At 40.3% G+C, this 23,487-nt stretch overlaps 2 protein-coding genes across 2 annotated transcripts; one reads left to right on the plus strand and one right to left on the minus strand.

Moving 5' to 3' along the window:
- Positions 1 to 4,860: 4,860 nt before the first annotated feature.
- On the minus strand, positions 4,861 to 9,368 carry rap1ab (RAP1A, member of RAS oncogene family b). The gene is made up of 4 exons (XM_048170219.1): positions 9,357 to 9,368; positions 8,979 to 9,122; positions 6,696 to 6,808; positions 4,861 to 5,918 (listed from the first exon to the last, which is right to left on the minus strand). The coding sequence occupies exons 1-3, from the start codon at positions 9,366 to 9,368 to the stop codon at positions 6,719 to 6,721; spliced, it is 246 nt and encodes an 81-aa protein (XP_048026176.1). The 3' UTR covers positions 4,861 to 5,918; positions 6,696 to 6,718.
- Positions 9,369 to 16,568: 7,200 nt separating this feature from the next.
- On the plus strand, positions 16,569 to 21,663 carry LOC125255529 (neurotrophin receptor-interacting factor 1-like). Its single transcript, XM_048170845.1, has 2 exons — positions 16,569 to 18,117; positions 21,424 to 21,663. The coding sequence occupies exon 1, from the start codon at positions 17,001 to 17,003 to the stop codon at positions 17,838 to 17,840; it is 840 nt and encodes a 279-aa protein (XP_048026802.1). The 5' UTR covers positions 16,569 to 17,000; the 3' UTR covers positions 17,841 to 18,117; positions 21,424 to 21,663.
- Positions 21,664 to 23,487: the final 1,824 nt, after the last annotated feature.

Consider the following 23,487-nt stretch of genomic DNA (forward strand, 5'->3'; position numbering starts at 1 on the left):
AAAGTAATTTATTCCTGTGATGGCAAAGCTGAATTTCAGCATTGTTACTCCAGTCTTCAGTGTCACATGATCCTTCAGAAATCTTTCTAATATGCTGATCTGCTGCTCAAGAAACATTTAATGTGTACAATTGTACAAAATATTTGTGTACAATATTTTTTTTCAGGATTATTTGATGAATAGAAAGTTCAAAAGAACAGTGTTTATCTGAAATCTAATCTTTTGTAACATTATAAATGTCTTTACTGCCACTTTTGATTGATTTAATGCATCCTTGCTGAATAAAAGTATTCATTTCTTTAATTTCTTTTCAAAAAAATAAAAATAAAAATTCTTACTGACCCCAAACTTTTGAACGGTAGTGTATAATGCTACAGAAGCTTTGTATTTCAGATAAATGCTGTTCTTTTGAACTTTCTATTCATCAAGGAATCCTGAAAAAAAAGTACACAACTGTTTTCAACATTGAAAATAATCATAAATGTTTATTGAGCAGCAAATCAGCATATTAGAATGATTTCTGAAGGATCATGTGACACTGAAGACTGGAGTAACGATGCTGAAAATTCAGCTTTGCATCACAGGAATAAATTACTTTGTCAAATATATTTAAATAGTACACAGTTATTTTAAATTGTAATAATATTTCACAATATTACAGTTTTTTACTGTATTTTTAATTAAATAAATGTAGCCTTGGTGAGCAGACGAAACTTCTTTTAAAACATTAAAAATCTTAGTGGTTCCAAACTTTTGGACTGTACTGTATATATATATATATATATATATATATTCCTTATATATATTGTTTCAAGGAGGCAAGGGAGGCAGTGCCTCCTCAAAAAAACTGGACCAGAAAATAATCGATATTACAAAAATAAAAAAACGCAAATGTTACAAAATTTGACATTAAAAAGTGTAGAAGTCACTAGATTTTCTAAAGAAACACTGTAAAACAGCGACACCCGCAGGTGAAGTTACAGTGGGGAGCCCGCGTCTCTTGTGCCTCCGTTCAGCTCATATAAACAAAGCAGAGCCCCCAAAGCGTGCAGTGGGTTTAGTGGGGGGTAATTGAGAATGAATGGGGTAAAGTCACATGAGAGGAGGCAGTGCCTCCATCGTGCTATGATTGGATATGATCGGTTACGATTGGACATGATTGGTTTGTGCGATAAATCCCACCTCTTGATTTCGTGCGCGTTCTTGTCGAATCGGCCTGAATGAAGACAGTGATGGCGTTAATGGGAAGACTAATTAAAAAGCAAGTAAACAACTGTCACTTAGATATCACAGCTTTATTTCATTTCAAAATTAAACTCAAAATGGCCTGAAAACATGATGACTGTGGGGGTTTTTAGTGAGCAATCTGCTTGGTGAAATTAAAGGTACATCTTGTGTCTGTGAGTGACCAGTGTGTACAAGCTTGATGACTGCTGAAAATAAACTGACTATTAAAAAGAAAAGCTGAATATTAGTTTATAAATAATATACAGTATCTCACATAAGTAAGTACACCCCTCACATTTTTGTAAATATTTTATTATATATTTTCATCAAAAAACTTTTTGACAACACTGAAGAAATGACACTTTGCTACAATGTAAAGTAGTGAGTGTACAGCTTGTATAACAGTGTAAATTTGCTGTCCCCTCAAAATAACTCAACACACAGCCATTAATGTCTAAACCACTGGCCACAAAAGTGAGTACACCCCTAAGTGAAAATGTCCAAATTGGGCCCAAAGTGTTAATATTTTGTGTGGCCACAATTATTTTCCTGCACTGCCTTAACCCTCTTGGGCATGGAGTTCACCAGAGCTTCACAGCTTGCCACTGGAGTCCATGACGACATCACGGAACTGGTGCATGTTAGAGACCTTGCGCTCCTCCACCTTCTGTTTGAGGATGGCCCACAGTTTAAATAACTTGATGAAATTTATACTTGATTTTAATAAATAGAACATAGTGTAAAAAAATACAAAAAAAAAAAAAAAAAACGCTCCCGTGCGTATCTGTGTAAGCGCTCAGGGAAGAGCGTCATTGATCACAGACATATCTGATGAGGTACATACATGAGGTAAATTTTACGTTCCACCGCATCCCAAAGGTGCTCTATTGGATTGAGATCTGGTAATTGTGGAGGCCATTTGAGTATAGCTTTGTGACATGGTGCATTATCAGCCATCAGAAGCAGCCATCAGAATATGGGTACACTGGTAATAAAGGGATAGACACAACAGCCCTGAATGTCAGCAGAGACAAAAAGACAAAAAAGAAGGAAAACCGGACACCACCCCTCCCGGCTCCCGTAAAATGAAAAAAGGGGGAATTTATGTAATAAATAATGTTCCATTATAATAGAATATATGCTACTGTTTTAAGGACTAGGATTAGTAAGATTTTTTGAAATTAAAAAAAAGTCTCTTTTGCTCACCAAGGCTGCATTTATTTGATCCAAAATACAGTAAAAACAGTAAAAAAAAATTTCCCCAGGATTCTTTGATGAATAGAAAGGTCAAAAGAACAGCATTTATCTGAAATGGAAAGCTTTTGTAACATTAAAAATGCTGGCGTAATGTATCCCTATCTTCAAGCATCTTCAACCCACAGTCCGACTTGTGATGCAGCGAATTTAACCACACCATGTTTGTTTTATTGAGCCTTGGATTCTCTCAAAGTTCACTCCATTCTGTTCTTCACTTATGTTCCTTGCCACTGTCACCTCTGGCTTGCTTAGTTGGGGACACTTAATATTCAACAATATTGATTTCACTGCACTGACACTACTGGATGAGAACTGAACTGAGCTGGACGATGACATCACTGTTTTCTGCAGAACTGCTTTATAGATTAAATGAATGAATTTAATAATTGATGATCTTTACAATGGAACTGAATCAACAATGAACTGACTTCAGCTAAACAATAGAGCTGCTGTACAGCATCAATGAATCATTTTCCTGTTATCACTGTAAAGCTGCTTTGAAAATCTGTATTGTATAAAGAGCTATATAAATAAAGGTGACTTAAACTATGTAACTAGAAATAGTTACTATGTAACTAGAAAAAACAAAAAACAAACACAAAAAAAAAAAAACAACCCACCACTAATAATGCCTGGCTGAGACAAACACAGAAAAGCAAGTTGATACAAGTGTCCCAGTGATATGCGAGTCTGCAAACTGTAAAGAACACTGCCCAGCCAATCATATTTGAAGACCAGGGGCCGTATTCACAAAACATTTTATCTTACCACTAAGAGTTCTCCTAAATAGCAGTAAAAGTTCTTAGCTAAGAGTTTTCTCTTAAAACCTATTCACAAAGCTGCTGAGACCAACTTTTACTAAGGAATAGACTGAAGTCTTAAGCTAAGAGTAAGGGCGGGGTTGACCTCGTTGCTATGGAGTATAAACACAGTGATTGGCTGATGGGGAGGAGTCAGCGATTTAATCATAGAAATATTGTAGAATGAGGTGTCATGTTTCCATATTAAAATAAAGGTTATAAAATACAAATGTTGCCTTATTCAAATAAATATTTTTTAATAAAAAAGTCAAAATAAATTGTTGCCATATGTTGCCATAAAGGTTTTAAAATGTAGGCTACATGTCACTAATTAAACTAGTATATACAGTTAATTGTCCACCTCTTGGATGTCTGCATCTCGAGAGAATGGAATGCGAGAAATTCAAGTTTTATAAACAAAGTTTGGGAGAAACACATTCAAACAGCCTTTCTAATCAGCTCGAGAGGAGGAATATATACACAGATGAGAGTCGTCTCGCCTATAGTTACTTTGACAATTTTCTGCATCCCTCCGCCACCCTGTCCCTCACTCTTGGCTGGGGATACGGGGAGAACTCTGGTTTTGGGCTAAATTCCAAGCTCGATCCCCTTGCACAGCACACCAAATACGCTTATTATATATATATTTTTTACTCTATTCAATCATTTGTAAGTGTGAACTCATGAAAACCATTGCAACAGATAATCAGACAATATTTATTTAAAGTTTTTTTTTTTTTTTTGGCGTCTCATCGTAGATTCAAATCTATAAATCAAAATGTATTGCATTTATGAAGAAAAGGTTCAGCACCCAAGGCTTTATTGCTATTGCCTCAATAGTGTACAGTGTCTTTGGGTGGATTAGGACTGTTTGTGATTTGGTCTTAGTGACTTAGGAGTCCTCTTGACTACTAAATGTTTCACAGGTTTAGGAGCTAGTTTTAGCGCTAAAATGCTTTGTGAAATACTCTTAGAGCAAAAATTTAGGACTCCTAAAATTAGGACTGACAAGCCCATTATTTTTAAGAGTTTCTCCTAAATCGGCAAGTTAGGAGCTACTTTTAGCCTTAAGATGTTTCGTGAATACGGCCCCTGAACTGTAGGCTATATCAGATATATTTGTCCCCTGAATGCAGATATGGACCAAAAATTTCAAAGTATTTCATATTTATATTTGTGTGTCCAAATTCCACTTCTTATCCCCATAAATCTTTAAAGTCTTATGTAGAATAGCTATGTTCACACATTTTCATTGATTACGGATGTCATATAGTAGGAATTTTAGGCCTCAGGTTAAGCTACCCTACTTTTGCCTTGTAAAAGTGTTGGCTGTCACATTGTTTGTGTCCAGAATAAGCAAAAGGTTAGACATCAGAATACCAACAGTGAGATAAATCCCCTGGAGGATTTTATATTTTTTTTGGTCAGACTGATAAAAAGAAAGAAAAAAAGCTTTGCTTTGCAAGCATCGTTTTGTCAAACGGATAAAAGAGCTCTTAAAGAACATACCAGAAAAGAGGGAAAATAATCTTGTTAAAGATGACAGCTAAAACAATAAAATGCAAAACAGCAGAAATAATGAAAAGGTACTAAAATTTAATAATCTTAAAAGCCAGAACATCTTTTGACAGAAAAACACAAGAGGAAATAGTCGGTTTAGTACAATATATTTCAGTCTTGATAGGCATAGAAATTGATCGTTCCTTCCCCCACTTTTTACACTATAAAAGGCCTGTTTACTTCTGAAACAGTCTTTATGAAATAGAATGGCATTAGAATATGATATATGAGCTAGGAAAACCAAGTGACTGAATACAAAATGTCACATTGGGGAATGGGGCAGTACTTTCTGATGACTGTGTCCATAGTTGTCAGCAAAACAATATTTATATACATGTTTGTCATCTATAGACATTTACACATTGTACCAAGAATGGAAGTACAACTTATAGAGGAAACAATTGAACTAGACATCATTTACAACATCTACACTTAAAGATGGTCATGCTGATAACTGGATATTGAACGTCGTCATCCTCCATGTCCTTGAACATGCGGGTATTGCGCAAATGAATACTGTTAACTCTGATTTCTCGTCTTGCATTTTCAACAGATGAGGCCACTGAAAAGCACAGAGTTCAAGAGTTTATGGGGAAAAAAAAAAAGTTTTAAAAACATCCATGGGTTTTTAGAGGAAGTCGAAGGATTTCAAATATTGCCACCAGATTTTCAACGTAAAAGGAAATAAAAGATAGATGAAGAATCCGGGGTATTATGTCCTAAGATTCATTGTGTGGCAACTGAAAAGGTGTCTTACGGTGGTTAATGTTCACTATTATGTTAATATAAGTTTAATTTCTTCATCAGCCACAAGATCAGTGATGGAAAAAGTCAAAAATGTCAGGGAAATGTTGAGCTGTTCACAGTTCTACTGAAATTGCTTATGGGAAATTGAGTTTTTCCTCAGATTTTTCTGCCAACATAAAGGAGAAATAAAGAGTTGTGACTGGTGTTCTCGCTCGCTATGTCCGGTGCTGCTTTGAGTCAGTCAGTCAGCTGTTCCATTGAATCACTCATTGAGGATGGGAATGCTGGCATGATCCAAACAAGCTAACAGTTCTTCATTACAGCATTCTGCAGAGACAAAGAGAGAGAAAAAACATTAATAAATGCACATCAAATCCTACTGAATGCATTTACTACTACATAGTACAACACAAGGCCAATAAACGTTATTTTAACTGCTGTAGACTGAGCAACTGCTGCCCTCTAGTGGAAAAGTTTGGTAAACAATTTACTGAAGATTTTTACAGAAACAACAAGCAAATATATTGGTTCATATCATCAGACCCAACAACGCTGGAATGTTGCTTGATAAAGCCTTATATTGCAAATAGATGTGTTAATAAACACTTACAATGCATTTTTAGCTAAGTTCAGCATGCTACAAGCAGCAAAACAGGCACTGCACAGTGGTGAATGCGGTCACCTAATTGGGCACCACAATAAATATGCTGTTGTTTTGAGTGTGGAATGAAACAGGTCTTACCGTTTTAAAATTTCTGAATACTGGGCAAATTATTTGGCCTGAGCAATATAAAATAAGGTAGGTGGGAGAGACTTTGACCAAACAAATGTACAACTCCATTTCCAGAAAAGTCGGGACAATTTGTAAAATGCAATAAAAATTAAGAATCTGGGGTGCGTTTCCCAAAGCGAACTATGGTCGCAAGTTCCGTCGTTACCAATAGAGTTCAATGGGACTTACGACCATAGTTGGCTAACGATGCTTTCGGGAAACGCACCCCTGGTTTGTTAATTCTCTTTAACCTTTATTTAACTGACAAAAGTACAAAGTGGTACAAAAGTACAAAGTACATACATGAATGATGTAACAGTGACATGACAGACCTGGCTCAGAGCTGCTGCTGGCTCTACAGGAGGACACAATTGGATTTCTTTTTTGCTTTCTTCTTTTCCACCGGTGTTTTCCTGTTAATTTGTCTGACCAAGTCATAAAAGATCTGCAATGTGCAAAAAATACTCTCATGAAGCACTCAATATGAACATGAAACTACTCGAATATGTTCTGAACGTGGGACATGCCAAACAAGTATATGTAATAGGGATGTCACAACAATGCCAAAAAAAATATAGTAGTTGGTACTAATAACATCAAAAGTACACGATACTCGATACCACTTTACTACTTTTTATGAGGTAATTTGTTGCAATAGTCAGTAATAAAACAAGAAAGAATAAACAGAAGCTGTAGCACAAATAAATACAATAGAATAAAGATACAAAGTAAACTTTTTTCAGGTAGGTCTAACAGTAGTATTCAAGTAAAAATACCACAGAAATTGAAAAATCAAATATAAAATAACTCTCCATAGTCATAACCAGGGTGCGATTTGTGAAAAAAAACAGAGAGGGGGATGTTTTGAAAAGTTTTTTTTTTTTTTTTTTTAATTTGTTAAAAACCACAGTGGAGCTATATACTATTTTTTGGCAGCTGTTACAGAAACATTTTTACAAAAAATCTTCTGATTTAACCTTGAGATTTGAAGTATTAGATAGCTTAAATATTTGCACCACTATCTAATGACACTAATAATTCTTAATTTCTGATAGAAATGCAAAATCAATCGGTAGTTATTAATAAAATAACGAGACACAAACCTTTACATTCAATCGTGTTTGGTCCCATTTATTTTTGATCACAGTGCATACACATACAAACCTTTAGTCCAAAAGTGCGCACATATGGAGAAATACAAGTTTACCTCAGATTTCATTAGATAGATTACACCGTACCCACCGTACGCAGGGTTTCATAATTACTGAAAAGAAAAAAAAAAAAAAAAAGAAGTTTGCTAGGGGGGTACGGGGGTATGGTCCCCCGAGAAAATTTAGATTTCCCTGGTGTACATGTGTGCATTTTTCAGACGTTTTAAGGCCAACAAATTGGATAACAATAGCTTTAAAACCATGTCAACAAATGCATACATGCACTTTTGAGGCAGCTTTAATCACATGTTTGGTAATTTCATGACTTAACTTACAACAGAACAACGGTCATTGCTCGTAGTTTCTTTTGTGCTTTATTTAAGCTATAAATAAAAGTAATTATGCAGCGCGCGCCGGCGCATTTGCGCGTGCAATTCTTGAGTGCGCGCCACGAGCACAGTATAATGGCTGATTGGACAGTCATGTTAATTTTTCTGAGTTTTACCAACATAGCCTGACAACATCTCATCTGACCGCAGTTCACTGTTGTTCAACTGAAGCTCCCTCGTCGTCACCTGTAGCCTACTTTTTCCGCGCTCATTTGACTGGTGCCTGGCGCTGAGGCGAAGTCGGAATGCGCGTCTGAAAAGTGTCCCGTTTGTTGTGGTCGTAAAGAGACAATTCTATATAAACGCAGCATTTTACTTGGCGATGTTCTAAAAGGGGGGAAATCCCCCCCTACAAATCGCACCCTGGTCATAACTATACAAGTAAAATAGAGATTATTCCTTATTAAAGCTTTTCTTTTGTTGTTTGATTATCATTAATAATACAGACAACCAATAGTAGACAGTAGCAGGTTTTAAAGGCTGCTGTCACCAAGACATAACGAACGGAGACAATATGCTGTTCACCTTCACAGAGAAGACTGTGCTTGCGCAAATATTTGCGAAGACGGGCATTTTGACATGACTGTGTGTGTATTTCAAGGTTAATAAGCCATGAAAATCTGACACTGGCAAGACTAAAGACCATCTCTCAGAGAGCGTTGCGAGGACTTTATAGTTTAAAATCGCTTGAATTTATAAATTGGCATGATATAAATCAATGTGCGCTAAAGTCTTGTACTGTACCGTGCAGCTCACTTGCAGAGCAAAATCAATGTGAATACTATGGATGTGAAGCCATTTACACATTTAGAGAGAGAGAGAGAGAGAGAGAGAGAGAGAGAGAGAGAGAGAGAGAGAGAGAGAGAGAGAGAGAGAGATTACGTAAAATTACATTTTCTCTCATAATCTGTTTGGGTTCAACCTACATGCTATAGTGCATAAATGTTCAGTACAATCAGTACTAATGGTACTGTACAAACACAAGTTGATGTTAAAAATGTGAAAGAAAATGTTGATACCGACTTGGTACCGAAGTATCGGTTCTCATGACATCCCTAATATGTAACATGCTCACATCAAGGACGTTGATCTTTGATTTGGCGGAGGACTCTAGAAAGGCACAGTTGTTCCACTGCCGGGCCAGATTTTGCCCCTGTTCTTTCCCCACCACCCTCTCGTCCTCCAGATCACACTTATTACCCACCAGGATCATCGGCACCTATAGTCAGAGAGAAGAAAAAAAAAATCATTAGTTACACAATGGCAATTACATGGATCTATCATTTGGCCATGGACACCAAACAGTCATGCAACATTTATGAATACATTGTAGTTTTGTGACATTTTTAATCTGTTCATTAGATCAGAGAAGATGAAGAATGTCAAAAGTTACATAACTATTGTCATGAACCCACCAGTGAACTACTTGTGCAGTATCTGTAATACAAGGTACTAGGGACGGCATTTTTCCAAAATATTGTATTCGAATATTTGGGCTCGTAAAAAACTAATATTTGTTTATTTAAATTACCTTAAACAAGAAGGATTTTTTTCATTTTTTTTTTTTAAATTCATCAAGAGTTTGTAACCATTTCTGAACAAGCATATGATTGGGCAATATACACAACAAGTTTACGTTATATCTTAAAGGGCACCTATTATGCCCCTTTTTACAAGATGTAATATTGGTCTTGGGTGTCCCCAGAATGTATTTGTGAAGTTTCAGCAAAAAATACCCCACAGTTAATTTATTATAACCATTTGAAAATGTCATTTTTGGGGCCTGTTTTAAAAAGAGCTGTTTTGGTGTGTACCACCCAAGGTTATTATAGTTTTGCATTTTTCATTAGTTTTTATTTTTATTTCGTTTTGACTTTTTGTTTTCAAATTCAGTTTAGTTTTAATTAGTTTTTAAAGTGGGTTTGCTAGTTTAGTTTTTATTTTTTGAAAATGCTTAGTTTTAGTTTAGTTTTTATTAGTTTTAGTGTTAGTTTTAGTCTTTTTTTGTAATTTGGGTTATTTGTCAGGGGCAAGATTCAAAAAGGTCAGAAAAAGTATTGTGTAATAATAACTCAACAAAAACATCATACAATTTTAGAAAATATTCATTCAAAAATAAAACCAGTACATAAAATGTACATATGGGCACAAATATGTAAACAGTCTCAACACTCCGCAGTAAGTGCAAAATGTGTAAGTGACCTGTGCCAGTAAAAAACCTAAAGAGCCAACAGACTAAAGAAGACATACATGAACCGCATGTAGCCTTTTCAACCCATTTTTGAGCCACAACAAGACATTTCTGTCAGATTGTCAGGGAGCTCAATCTGAGAAAAGAACATGACAAAAAAAAAAAAAAAATAAAAAAAAATACAGCTTTTAAATACAGCTTTTCAATTTTTTTTTAGTGTGTGTGACACCTTCACAAAATTGCCAAAAAATCTACCAAAAATCTACACATCTTCTATGCAGAATTCACACCCTATACAAATACCACAGCTGTACAATTTTCACACCCTATACTAAATTTACAATAGCCTACTCGTCTGGATTGAAGCAGCAAACATTCAGTGTAAAGGCCAATTCACACCGCACCGACAAACGCCAACAAACTCGTCTGTTGTAGTGATGGGAAGTTCGGATCATTTTACAGACTCTGACTTTTGAGTCTCGTTCAACAAAATGAACGAATCTTTTTTCGAGTCATTTCGTTCATTTTAGCAAAATGTAATTAAAATGTTACGTGTTACTTCCCCAACACATCTACTACTTATGCAAACGCTGATCCCACTACAAACAATACAAAACTACAATGCTATAAGATTCAGAAATTATTAATTCATTACCTGGGTCTTCAGTTTATGACAAGCTGATTAAGCTCACCTCACCTCTTGTCTGACAAGTCTTCGGGTTTAAGTCATTCCTTAATGACGTGACAGGCAGTCCCATGCTAAACCAATGCATTCTGAGCCGGAAAGAGAATTGATTAGTTCTCTTCATGAGTCTTTCGGGTTTTTGAGTCGTTCCTTAAACACGTGACAGACCCATACACTAAGCCAATGCATTCTGAGCCGGAAAGAGAATTGATTAGTTCATTTCATGAGTCATTCGGGTTTTGAGTCGTTCCTTAAACACGTGACAGACCCATACGCTATTTCTGACATTTCTGTCACTGTTTTTGTTACTGAGGATCTGTGGTGTGTTATTATAAATAAATAAAGCCCTGTTATAAATAAAATATTGATTAATTTATCTTTTTGACTGTCTATCTGTAAATAAACACTAGGCTATATAATAATATAATAATCCAAGCCTACAATACAAAGTATTTATAGCCTAGTTTGTTCATTTTTACTCCAATTTTGAGTTTGCTGTTATAATAATTGCTTTTTCCTAGGCAGACTTGACATATTGGTCTAATATATGTATAAGAAGATTGCTCAAAAAGGACATAATGACATAAATTAAAAGCAAATAACATTTTGAATTTGAATTATTAATGTTAGTTTAAAACATCAAGGTTATGATAACTTCAGCTTTAACAGTTGTAACACAAACTCAAACAAAACTGGAGAGTTAACGTTATTTACTAATAAATATAATGTGCTTGGGTCACACAGCATAGCGTATGGGTCTGTCACGTGATTAAGGAAGGACTCAAAAACCCGAAAGACTCATAAAAAGAACTAATCAATTCTCTTTCCGGCTCAGAATGCATTGGTTTAGTGTATGGGTCTGTCACGTGATTAAGGAACGACTCAAAAACCCGAAAGACTCATAAAAAGAACTAATCAATTCTCTTTCCGGCTCAGAATGCATTGGTAGCGTATGGGTCTGTCACGTGATTAAGGAACGACTCAAAACCCGAAAGACTCATGAAATGAACTAATCAATTGAATCATCAGGTGAACTACTACTAGCAGTACAGAACCTGTAGAATATTGCACATGCGCGACTGAACGAATCACCCCCCGAGACGACTCGTTCTTCCCGAGTCACATTAAAGATTCGTTCAAAATGAACGAATCGTTCAAGAACGACACATCACTAGTCTGTTGGAGTTTGTTGGATCGGTGTGATACCCCTGTTGGCGTTGGTCTGAGTCGGTTTTCACCGGACTGAACACGTTTAATCAGCGTTAGTTTGGTAGAGCATCCAACAAACGGCAACCAACTCTGACGTAATCTGACCTGACTACGAACCGTTGCCATGACGATGAGGCAAGTCCCCTGCAAAGACAGCGGTTTTGATCGCGCCCGCGCCTCACGCACACACAACAAAAGCAGCGGAAATGTGACATTGCAGCTTGTTCGTTATAAAAAATAAAATCAAAGTCAATTTAAGACAAGTCATTTCACTCGGCGGCCATCTTTGAAACGCCTCTCGGGCATCCTGGGCATCATGCAGCTCCTATCTCTTTGAATGGGGAAACATCAGATTCTCCAAAACTGTTCGTCAACCTTACGATTAAATTTCATATTGAAATCACCAATGAAATCTAACAACAATACTCATAAATATAGTTTCTAAACGCTCGAATCATGACAAAAAACCTGTATTGTTTTCAGGCTGGATCAAGCTAATGCGCATGCGCAGACCTAAATGCGCGTCTCTTTGGGGCGCGCGTCTGACTGTTTCTATAGAAACCGGTGATTCTAACGGCCGCTGAAGTGACGCGATGACTTTACCAGTCGGCAACAGTGCCCAAGGAAGTGGACCGGAAGTTGAAGTCGGCCGCGTGCCGCCATCTTGTAGCAGAACTTCACTTGCGTTAGCATCCCATTGACTCCCATTCATTTTGGCGTCACTTTGACAGCGAATAACTTTACATCTGAGGCGTTTAAAGACTCCATTTGTCCATTATTTATTTCTAAAGATACACAACAATGTATAAAGGGCTCCATTACCTTCTATGTTACATTATGGCCCCGTAGAAACAGTTTTTGTAAAAATAGGCTAACGATTGCGTCATAACCACTCGACTCTCTGTCGCACAGTAGAGAAATTACCGTACAGACAGGAGGAGAAGCTCGCAGGCAATAGTATGCATTAACTTAATATGGCGTACTGGCGTTACATTTTAAAATACTATACAAAATAATTAATCAGAATACTTACTCCTGCTCACTCACGCCAAAGAACTCCCCGCTCAAGCTCGCCGTCTCTGCAAGATTAACGATGGCAGTTTGCACGCACAGCTACTAGAAGATTTACATCTGTCAGACAGGTTGCTGACGTCATCAAGCTTAGTTTGAGTCTGCGCGTCAGAAACGGAAGTGCTAAAAATCGCTAAAAATGGGCTTCACTTGTCTCAATTGAGTTCCAATGGGGTCGCTGTGTCCATTTCTTTTACTGTCTATGGTTNAACAGTCCATTAAAGTTGACTAGTTTCTTTTCAAAAGATAAGAAATCCTTCAATGTAATTGTGCTTAACAAAACTTGCATTTTATCACATCAATGTACAATACTCGCCACAATTTTTGAATTATCTTCTAACTTTTCCTTTATAATTTTTTTTTAATTTATTTTATAATGTAGTACTTACATCATTAGTGGCACTCTGGAAAGTTTCCCCTTCCAAGTCACGTAGATATTTTGCAATTTTCCTATACAGTTTGAGAAGCAACATTATGTGAGAAACAGCTTCACAACTCTAGACTACTTTATAATTAGTTTAGATCAGCAGTTCTCAACCTTAGATTTATATTGGTGTCTTGGTATAACATTACTTTTTCTGAGAAGCCATCTCCATAGGTTGTGAAGGCTTAAACTTTACCAGCTATCACAGGTGTTATGTATATATAGCAATGTTATCCTGTTCATAACAGATATTCCTGACCATAAACAACATGCACAGCTATGGAACAACACAGCCACAAGGGACTATTTTATCATGACATAAAATACATACAATTATTAGGCCATAAAGGCTGCATAATATTTACAGACACTGACTTTTAGAACACCCGCCAATAAAAAAAAATTATTACAAAAATCCTTTTGTTTACCTTTTTTTCCACCTGGTCCGAGTAGGAAGGGGAATCTTTCTTTCTTCTCCGTGGCAATTTTGAAAGCAATAAGATTTTCGTTTCGACATTCTGCATACTTCTTCAGAACAATCACCTACATATAAGAATATTAAAAAGGTTGGGTCCGTGAAGAAAAAAAAAAAAAGACTTATGCCGATTGGTTAATGTTTTAACTGCTTGGCGGGATCCAATGAAAATCCAGATTTCATTTGAACAGTCACCCAGAGAGCGGTAAAACGGGACGTTGCTTTTTCAAAAGCTCTGAGTTTACACATTGCATAAACGTGGATTTCTTCTCTAACGTCACCAGAGACTAAGGTAGGAATAATTTTCACTTATTGTAATGATTTCTGAGGCAGTGGTGTTAATTCGCGTTTTTGCATTTAGCAGTTTTTAAGCAAAGTAACGTTAGTTGATCCGTTTAGCCTATCAGACAACAGTTGCAATTAACTTGCTAGCAGCTCTTATCCAGGAATTCTCTGCAATAATTTTGACATAGCCATTGCTTTGTGTATTTATAGGTAACGTTAGCTGGATTATTTTATTTTATTCTATTTTTTTGTTCTTTTTTGGGTTGTATTTTTCTATGCTGTATTGGTATACCTAACATTAGGATTTATTTTTCAAGTAGTATCCATAGACTGTAAAAAAATATGGACGTAGTGTCCGTGACGTCACCCATAGAATTCTGAACAGCAGTTTTGACGCGTAAATGAGGCCGCGGCCATCTTAGCTGCACGTGACCACACGTCACTCACGGATAACTGAAAATGGGCAAAGAGGCGGGACGAAGTTGGAGCCTATGCGACTTGTTGCTGAAACCACGCCCGCCCTAGCTATCTATCTTAGATACTATCTAAAATATTAATAAAGATAGCAATATCATTAGAAAGTAGGCTACTAAAGGATTACTGTCAATCTACGGTGATTTTTTTACGATAACGTTATAGATGCTCCAATACCAGTAGGCTAATTAATTTGTGTGGGGTGTGCAAATAACACAAATCAAATGGGATTTCATACCTTTATAATGAAATAGAGATCGCGAGATGAATCCAATCCGTGGCACTTGGGTAAAATATATGTACCAGATGTATATCTCTCAAATGTTCTCTCAAACTAATGAGCACGTATCCAAAGTATAATTTTTCAAAATAGTGCAGCAGTTTTAGTTATAATATCCAAGCAGTGCTGTCGGAGTTGTATATCCTCCTGGTATTGTCATTGTTGTAAATCTCAGGAACAAAACTTTTAGCCAATGCCACGACAATCCAACAACGTGTGTTCCGCATGCGAGCACATGTACACAAACTGACATCTGTCTCGAGTATGCAGCAAGCCATATATTGTATAAAATAATACAGAAAAAAGCACAAATACGACTGAGATGCCAAATTCAGCGGCTGAAATGAGCTGCTGAGGTAACATGACGGCTCACAGACAGCAGCGGCATACCTGTCACTCAAGTGACCACGCCCTTAATTATGCAGAACTTTAAGGCTTAATATAATTTAAACAGATGAGCTATAAAAAAATTCACCCCCCTCAGAGTTGTCATGAAGGGCAAAATTCGCAGTATAGACCAAAACCACAATATGAACCAGATTGTAAACATGTTTTTTTCTGCTGTAAACTTGACTAATTTAACATGATGGTCAATGAGATTCTGCTCACTTCTGCAGCCTGTCCCTAGCGGCCAGTCGATGAATTGCAGTTTAATTCACTTCCGTATTGGCTTCACGAGAAACAGGGGGAGGTTGCCGCTTGGTAGTATCTATAGGGCTGTCAAGCGATGTAGGCCTAAGTCTGGGGCGGGTACGTTATTAAAATATTGTAATCGCGTTATTTTTCGTAAGTAATTAATCAGATTAAGTAGTTAAATCGACAGCCCTAATTATATATTGCACTGATCTAACACCAGCTCTAAAGCTAACTTGCATGCTATTTACACATTTTATGTATAGCATTAACTGTTATTACAAAGTAAAAGTCCATGGTGCTACAGTCAGACTCGCAAGACACTAAAATATGAAATATGAAATCTAATGAAACATCCTTAAATGCTTAAATGCTTATCTAAAAGCCACCTTCTTTTAATTCCCCAGGTGTGATGAGAAAGTTTGCTGTGGTGCAGTGGGTCAGTGGGGAGGATGCAGGAATGTTTAGTGAAGTTAAAACTGATGCTATACGTAGGTATGATGATACCAAGATGAATGAAGATGGATTTCCGATGAATGACTATTCAGCTGCTGTGGAGTGGCAGAAAGGAAAAAAGCCAAAACATGGCTGGCCAGTGTATGCTGCCTCCATAAAGTTTGTGAGCAGTAAGTAGACCTATCTAATACATTTTATTTTAATATATTTAAATATTTTGTCAGGTCCAACAAATAATGTTGAGCTGTTGTTGTGGTATGTAATTTTGGCAGTTGTATAACTACCATTACACAATAATATGCACAAGAATTATTAAATGCACTAAATTTATTTATTCTCAATTTGCAGTTGGAGTCTGATCAAAGGGACAAGCCACTGCCTAAGAAACGGGCCTCAGTCCCACCATCGAGATATACAGATTCAGATGAAACTGATGTTGACAATACACCGGTAAGACTGTTTGTGTTCCTCTGTGTGGCGAGGGGGGCGTGGTTCAGCGAGGTCTGTAACTGGAGAGAGTGTCGGGAGACGCGTGGTAAGTGAGGGGGTTAAATGTAAATTACAAACACCTGTTTCTCATTCCAGTAATTGGCGCGGAGGCAGGATAAAACACCAGGAGAAGCAGGAGTGTGGGAGAGAGAGAGGGACTGCTGACTGAGACACTGAGCACGACAACAGCACTAGAGAGAAGCCCTATTGTGGATTGTTTATACCGTTCTGGAGTGAAGCCCTGTTGTGGATTGTTTATTTTCGTTGTTGTGCGGTGCACAGACTTTTTTTTGGACATTTTTCATTTTACGAAATAAAGCTCAGTCAGCAGTCAAAAGCCGACCCTTTGTCTTCTTCCTTCCCCACGAACTTGAACATTACTACACTGGTGCCGAAACCCGGGAAGGAAGAAGGGAGCCGCCGCCATGCAAACGCCCTCCGCCGTGCCGTTTGCGGACATCATCACATCCCTCGCGGTCTTACACCAAGACCAACATCAAGCCCTGCTGGACCTCCGCTCGGATCAGGAGCGGCGTTTCCAAGCCATCCTTCAGGTCCAGCAGGAAGACCGCGAGAGGTTCCGGAGCTGGATCGACCGGGAGGTTCGTACGGAGACCACCGGACAGCTGGCTGCGCCCACCCATCTTCCCCTCAACAAAATGGGCCCGCTGGATGACCCGGAGGCCTTCCTGGACCTTTTCGAGAAGTCCGCGGAGGTGTCAGGTTGGCCCCGGGATCAGTGGCCCATGCGACTCATCCCACTGCTCTCGGGTGAGTCGCAGGTGGCAGCGCAGCAGCTGCCTGTACAGAACCTCCTGGTCTTCGACGACCTGAAGAGGGCCATACTTCAGCGGGTCGGCCGGACCCCAGAACAGCATCGCCAACGGTTCCGCTCACTGGAGTTAGGCGAGTCCGGTCGGCCCTTCGTGATGGCCCAACAGCTCCGGGACTCCTGCCGCAAATGGCTCCTGGCCGAGGGAGGCGACGTGGAGCAAGTCATCGATCTGGTGGTGCTGGAGCAGTTCATAACTCGGCTGCCCAAAAGAACAGCCGAGTGGGTCCAGTGCCACCGCCCCACGTCGCTGGACTCGGCCATCCACCTCGCGGAGGACCACATGGTGGCGTGCCCAGGGTCGGCGAACCCCTTCCATCTGCCTCTCTCTCTCCTTCTCTTCCATCCTCCTCTCTCTCTAAGCCTGTCCCTCTCCCCAGGTCTCGTCCGCCCGGCCCTCCTCGTGTCCCGCCCCGGGGCGGGGCGGGACTGAACAGGGATTCTTTTCCGGACCTCGGGTCCCGCCCAGGGGGGCGGGACCATCTGCTGCCGGGCTGGACCCCACTCCTGCTTCTCCCCTCTCTCCGCGCCAACCATTTAACCCTCTCCCTGCCACGAGAGCGGCGGGCAGGTCTGGGCCGGCCTGTTGGCGTTGCGGGGACCCGGAGCATTTCGTGGACAGGTGTCCGATTATGGAGGTTGGGACGTTGATCCGGGTCCCGGACGTTCCGCAGGCCGCCCCTGGTCAAGCTGGCGGGTACCAAATTCCTGTGAGTATCAAGGGGGGTACCTATCAGGCTTTGGTGGACTCAGGATGTAACCAAACCTCGGTGCATCAAAGCCTGATTTCATCCGGGGCATTGGATACAAGCCGCATGGTTAGGGTTCGGTGTGTGCACGGGGATGTGGTGAAATATCCTATAGTGCCAGTCATTATCCAATTTAGGGGACAAAAGCATAATGTTGAGGTGGCAGTTAACCCGCACCTCCGGCATCCGATAATTTTGGGGACGAATTGGCCTGCGTTTAATAAATTATTGGGTTGTTTGTGCTCGGATGCCTCTTGGAATAAAAATTCGCCGGGTAAGGATGTGCGCGTGCAGGTGGGGGAGACTGACCAGGGACCAATGAGTACTGCCTCAGGGGGACAGAGCGAAATCGGGAGACTAATTCTTTCGGATCGCGATGACTTCCCCCTGGAGCAGTCTCAGGATGAGACGTTAAAACACGCTTTTGAAAAGGTCAGCACTATCGATGGTCAGCCTCTCCAGCCTGGACGCCCACTGAATTATCCGTATTTTGCGATCATAAAGGATAGGTTGTATCGAGTGACCCAAGACACTCAGACAAAGGAGGATACAACTCAGTTATTAGTTCCAAAGAGCCGCAGGGAAATGCTTTTCCACGCGGCTCATTCTAATCCAATGGCTGGTCACTTAGGACAAACGGCAACACTAAATCGCCTCATGACCCGATTCTTTTGGCCGGGCATTCACGAGAACGTGCGCAGGTGGTGTGCGTCTTGTCGTGAATGTCAGTTGGTGAATCCACCGGCCGCTCCAAAAGCGCCTTTGCGCCCCTCCCATTAATGCAGGTCCCCTTCGAAAGAATTGGTATGGACCTCATCGGGCCATTAGAGCGATCAGCAAGGGGGCATCGCTTTGCATTAGTCATTGTGGATTATGCAACGCGATACCCTGAAGCAGTGGCTCTCCGCAACATTTCCGCTAAGAGTGTTGCGGACGCACTGTTTAGTTTAATCTCCCGAGTGGGGATTCCGAAAGAAATCCTCACTGACCAGGGCACGGCGTTTATGTCACGCACGTTACGCGAACTCTACGAATTGTTGGGCGTTAAATCGATTCGTACCAGCGTCTTTCACCCACAAACGGACGGGCTGGTCGAACGTTTTAACCGCACGCTTAAATCCATGGTTCGTAAGTTCGTTAGGGAAGACGCCAAAAATTGGGATAAGTGGCTAGAACCCCTGTTATTTGCAGTACGAGAAGTCCCGCAAGCCTCCACGGGGTTTTCCCCCTTCGAGCTTCTCTTTGGACGCCAGCCCCGCGGGGTGCTGGATGTCCTAAGAGAGACTTGGGAGGACGGACCGTCTCAGGCTAAAAACGAAATTCAGTTTGTGATGGACTTGAGAGCAAAACTCCACACTCTGGGGCGGCTATCCATGGAGAATTTGTTACAAGCCCAACACAAACAGAGCCAACTGTATGACAGGGGAACTAACTTACGCAAATTTTCACCGGGAGATAAAGTGCTTGTATTGCTCCCTACTTCAAGCTCAAAATTATTGGCAAAGTGGCAAGGACCGTTTGAGGTTACACGGCAAATTGGGGATCTCGATTATGAGGTAATACGGTCGGATAGGAGAGGAGCACGTCAAATTTACCACCTCAACCTCCTTAAAAAATGGAATGAGGCGGAATCAGTGATGCTGGCGACGGTGATTAGCGGGGAGGATGATCTCGGGCCAGAGGCGAATGTCAAAAAACAATCCCTCGCTCTGGCTCCAGGGGGAGATCACCTCTCGCCCTCCCAGCTCACTGATTTATCTAAGTTACAAGCAGAGTTTGCTGACGTGTTTTCTCCCCTACCGGGCCGTACTGACCTCATTCAGCACCACATCGAGACAGAGCCGGGCGTGGTGGTTCGCAGCCGGCCTTATAGGTTGCCTGAACACAAAAAAAAGGTAGTTCAGGCAGAATTAGGGGCAATGCTTGAAATGGGAGTAATAGAAGAGTCCAGCAGTAACTGGGCGAGCCCGATAGTTTTGGTTCCCAAGACGGACGGCTCAGTTCGGTTCTGTGTGGACTATCGCAAGGTGAATGCAGTGTCGAAATTCGACGCGTATCCAATGCCACGGGTGGACGAACTGCTTGACCGGCTCGGTACGGCTCGATTTTATTCGACACTGGACTTAACAAAGGGATATTGGCAGATCCCCTTGTCGCCATTATCCAAAGAAAAGACAGCTTTCACGACGCCGTTTGGATTGCACCAATTTGTTACACTTCCGTTCGGGCTGTTCGGGCACCGGCTACCTTTCAGCGGCTCATGGATAAAATTTTGCGGCCCCATGGTGCATATGCTGCTGCCTATCTGGATGATATTATTATCTTCAGTAATGACTGGCAGCGGCATATGCAGCATTTGAGGGCCGTCCTGAGATCGCTGAGGGGGGCTGGGCTCACGGCCAACCCGAAGAAGTGTGCAATTGGGCGCGTGGAAGTAAGGTATCTGGGCTTCCACTTGGGGCATGGACAGGTGCGTCCCCAAATTGATAAGACCGCAGCAATTGCGACTTGTCCGCGCCCCAAGACCAAAAAGGAGGTTAGACAGTTCCTCGGGCTGGCGGGATATTATAGAAGGTTTGTACCTAATTATTCGGACCTCACCAGCTCGTTGACTGATCTAACTAAAAAGGATGCACCAGATACGGTCCAGTGGACGGAGCTGTGCCAGCAGGCCTTTACCCAAGTGAAGGCTGCTCTATGTGGCGGGCCACTGCTTCATTCTCCTGACTTTTCTCTCCCCTTTTTGTTGCAGACTGACGCGTCGGACAGGGGGCTGGGTGCTGTCCTGTCCCAGGAGATAGAGGGGGAGGAACGGCCGGTGCTGTACATTAGCCGTAAGCTCTCCAAGAGAGAAGCTAAGTACAGCACCGTAGAAAAAGAATGTCTTGCCATTAGGTGGGCCGTCCTCACCCTCCGTTATTATCTCCTGGGACGGGAATTCACCCTCTGTTCGGACCACGCTCCTCTGCAGTGGCTCCACCGCATGAAGGATACCAATGCGCGGATCACCCGTTGGTATCTAGCTTTACAGCCCTTTAAGTTCAAGGTGGTCCACAGGCCGGGTGTTCAGATGGCTGTGGCCGATTTCCTCTCCAGAAATGGGGGGGGGGCTGCAGGCCGGATGGCTCCCCGGCCTGAGTCGGGCGGTGGGGGTATGTGGCGAGGGGGGCGTGGTTCAGCGAGGTCTGTAACTGGAGAGAGTGTCGGGAGACGCGTGGTAAGTGAGGGGGTTAAATGTAAATTACAAACACCTGTTTCTCATTCCAGTAATTGGCGCGGAGGCAGGATAAAACACCAGGAGAAGCAGGAGTGTGGGAGAGAGAGAGGGACTGCTGACTGAGACACTGAGCACGACAACAGCACTAGAGAGAAGCCCTATTGTGGATTGTTTATACCGTTCTGGAGTGAAGCCCTGTTGTGGATTGTTTATTTTCGTTGTTGTGCGGTGCACAGACTTTTTTTGGACATTTTTCATTTTACGAAATAAAGCTCAGTCAGCAGTCAAAAGCCGACCCTTTGTCTTCTTCCTTCCCCACGAACTTGAACATTACTACACTCTGAAACTAAGGCCCGGTTTCACAGACAGGATTAGGCCTTCGTTCAGTGAGAGTGTTTAAGTAGCTTTTATAAACATTAACAAGGGAAAAATTACTGGTGTGCATCTTGAGACAGAACAATGGCACTGACATATTTTAAGATATGTCAGTGCAAGTTACTTTCAGTTGAAACAGCTCAAACATGCATCTTAGTCTGCGACTAGGCTTAAGCCCTAAGGGGCGGTCACACTGCACTTTTCCTTCCATTGACTTCCATTCAAACGCATGCGAATGCGTCAGACCGGAAACGCAAGCTCGTGCGAAGAATTTCACTGCGTTCCAAAGTTCAAGTTTGGTGAACTCTGACCTGCGAATTCACATCACGTGAAGACGTGCGACCAGTAGAAGATTGATTCGTCACGGCATGACCTCTTGGCTGAATTAAAAGAATTATATTTTTTGCAGTAAAGTCGAGTAGGTTCTATATTTTTACATTTTGAATGTATTGCTTTAAGTTATGTGTTGAATTCATGTTTATAAAAAAGACGTTGTAGACCATGACGTCATATCACGACCGTTACAGCATCCGAAAAAAATTTGCACGTTCAAAGTCTAGTGTGACCGCGGCTTTATTTGTGAAACCGGGGGCAAATGAATTTCATACATATAATCACACACAATTTACTTTACATGACGATAATACTTTTGAAGTATTACTTAACATGTAGTAAGGACATATTAGCCATTATTTAAAGTTGATTAAACATTTGAAGGATCCAAATTTCATGTGATAAATAAGCAAAAATGAACTAGTAATCAAAAATTTAGCAACCCATATGTAATTTGTGTAGTAATCTACGTCATCGATTAAGATCTTTTTTTTGTTTTGTAATTCATCTATTAAATGTTTATATATATATAGCCTACATATATTACAAAATTACAAAATTAGGTTTGTAGCTGTAAAAGAGCATTAATGTTTTTGTTTAAATATTGCTAATATGTCCATGCTGTACTTTTTTAGAATCTGGTGTAAAAGTTACTACTTAATACTTATATCCTCATTAATTATGGCACTTGATGTATTTTACAATAATTATTGGTTTATTCTGGTCAATAAACAAATATCAGTCAACAAGTGTCATAATTCATGTGGATATTGGGGGGTTGAATTCATCTTTATTGCACTATTTTAGCATTTTATAACTGTAAAAGTAGCATTGATTAAACAGTTTCTAGCTTACCCTTCAGGCATGGGCGTACAGCACACCCCGGTGCGTGGGGGGCCCTACCCTATAAGACTTTTCTCAGAATTGTTTTTATCTCACACTTCTAATTTTGACACACAGTTGTGACTATATATCATGCCATTCTGAGGGGGAAAAAAGTCCACTGACAAGGTTTGTACTGTAAATTTGCTTGACTATTAAAGGTGAGATATTTTATCCTATTGAAAGAGTGATCTGACATAAAAGCTCACTTTCAGCAGTTATTTTATCTGTGGTTCGTAACATTTCTTACAGATTTCTGCTCGTTGTAAATACAGATAAATTAGCACAGTACCAGTACATAATCAGAGATTGCATTTGTGAATTAGTCATACCGTCTTTTTATTAATTGTGAAGCTGTGGGTACTTACTAGTTAATACTTACTTAATAGTTAGTACTTACTTAATAGTTACTTCAAAAGTAGAAAAATATATGCTATAATAGTTTTGAGTTTCTAAGCTACTTTAGTGTTAAATCACAGGACAGCGCTGACAACTAGTTTCTGCGTTCCTCTCAGTGTGCGCAA

Source organism: Megalobrama amblycephala, linkage group LG20, assembly GCF_018812025.1.
Source record: "Megalobrama amblycephala isolate DHTTF-2021 linkage group LG20, ASM1881202v1, whole genome shotgun sequence".
Lineage (NCBI taxonomy): Eukaryota > Metazoa > Chordata > Actinopteri > Cypriniformes > Xenocyprididae > Megalobrama > Megalobrama amblycephala.

Bases quoted from the DNA above. Each gene is read 5' to 3' on its own strand.
- LOC125255529 (XM_048170845.1), top strand. From the start codon at position 17,001: ATGCAAACGCCCTCCGCCGTGCCGTTTGCGGACATCATCACATCCCTC.
- rap1ab (XM_048170219.1), bottom strand. The intron at 6,809-8,978 runs GTGAGCATGTTA...TGCACATTGCAG, and splicing joins CAAAGATCAACGTCCTTGAT to ATCTTTTATGACTTGGTCAG.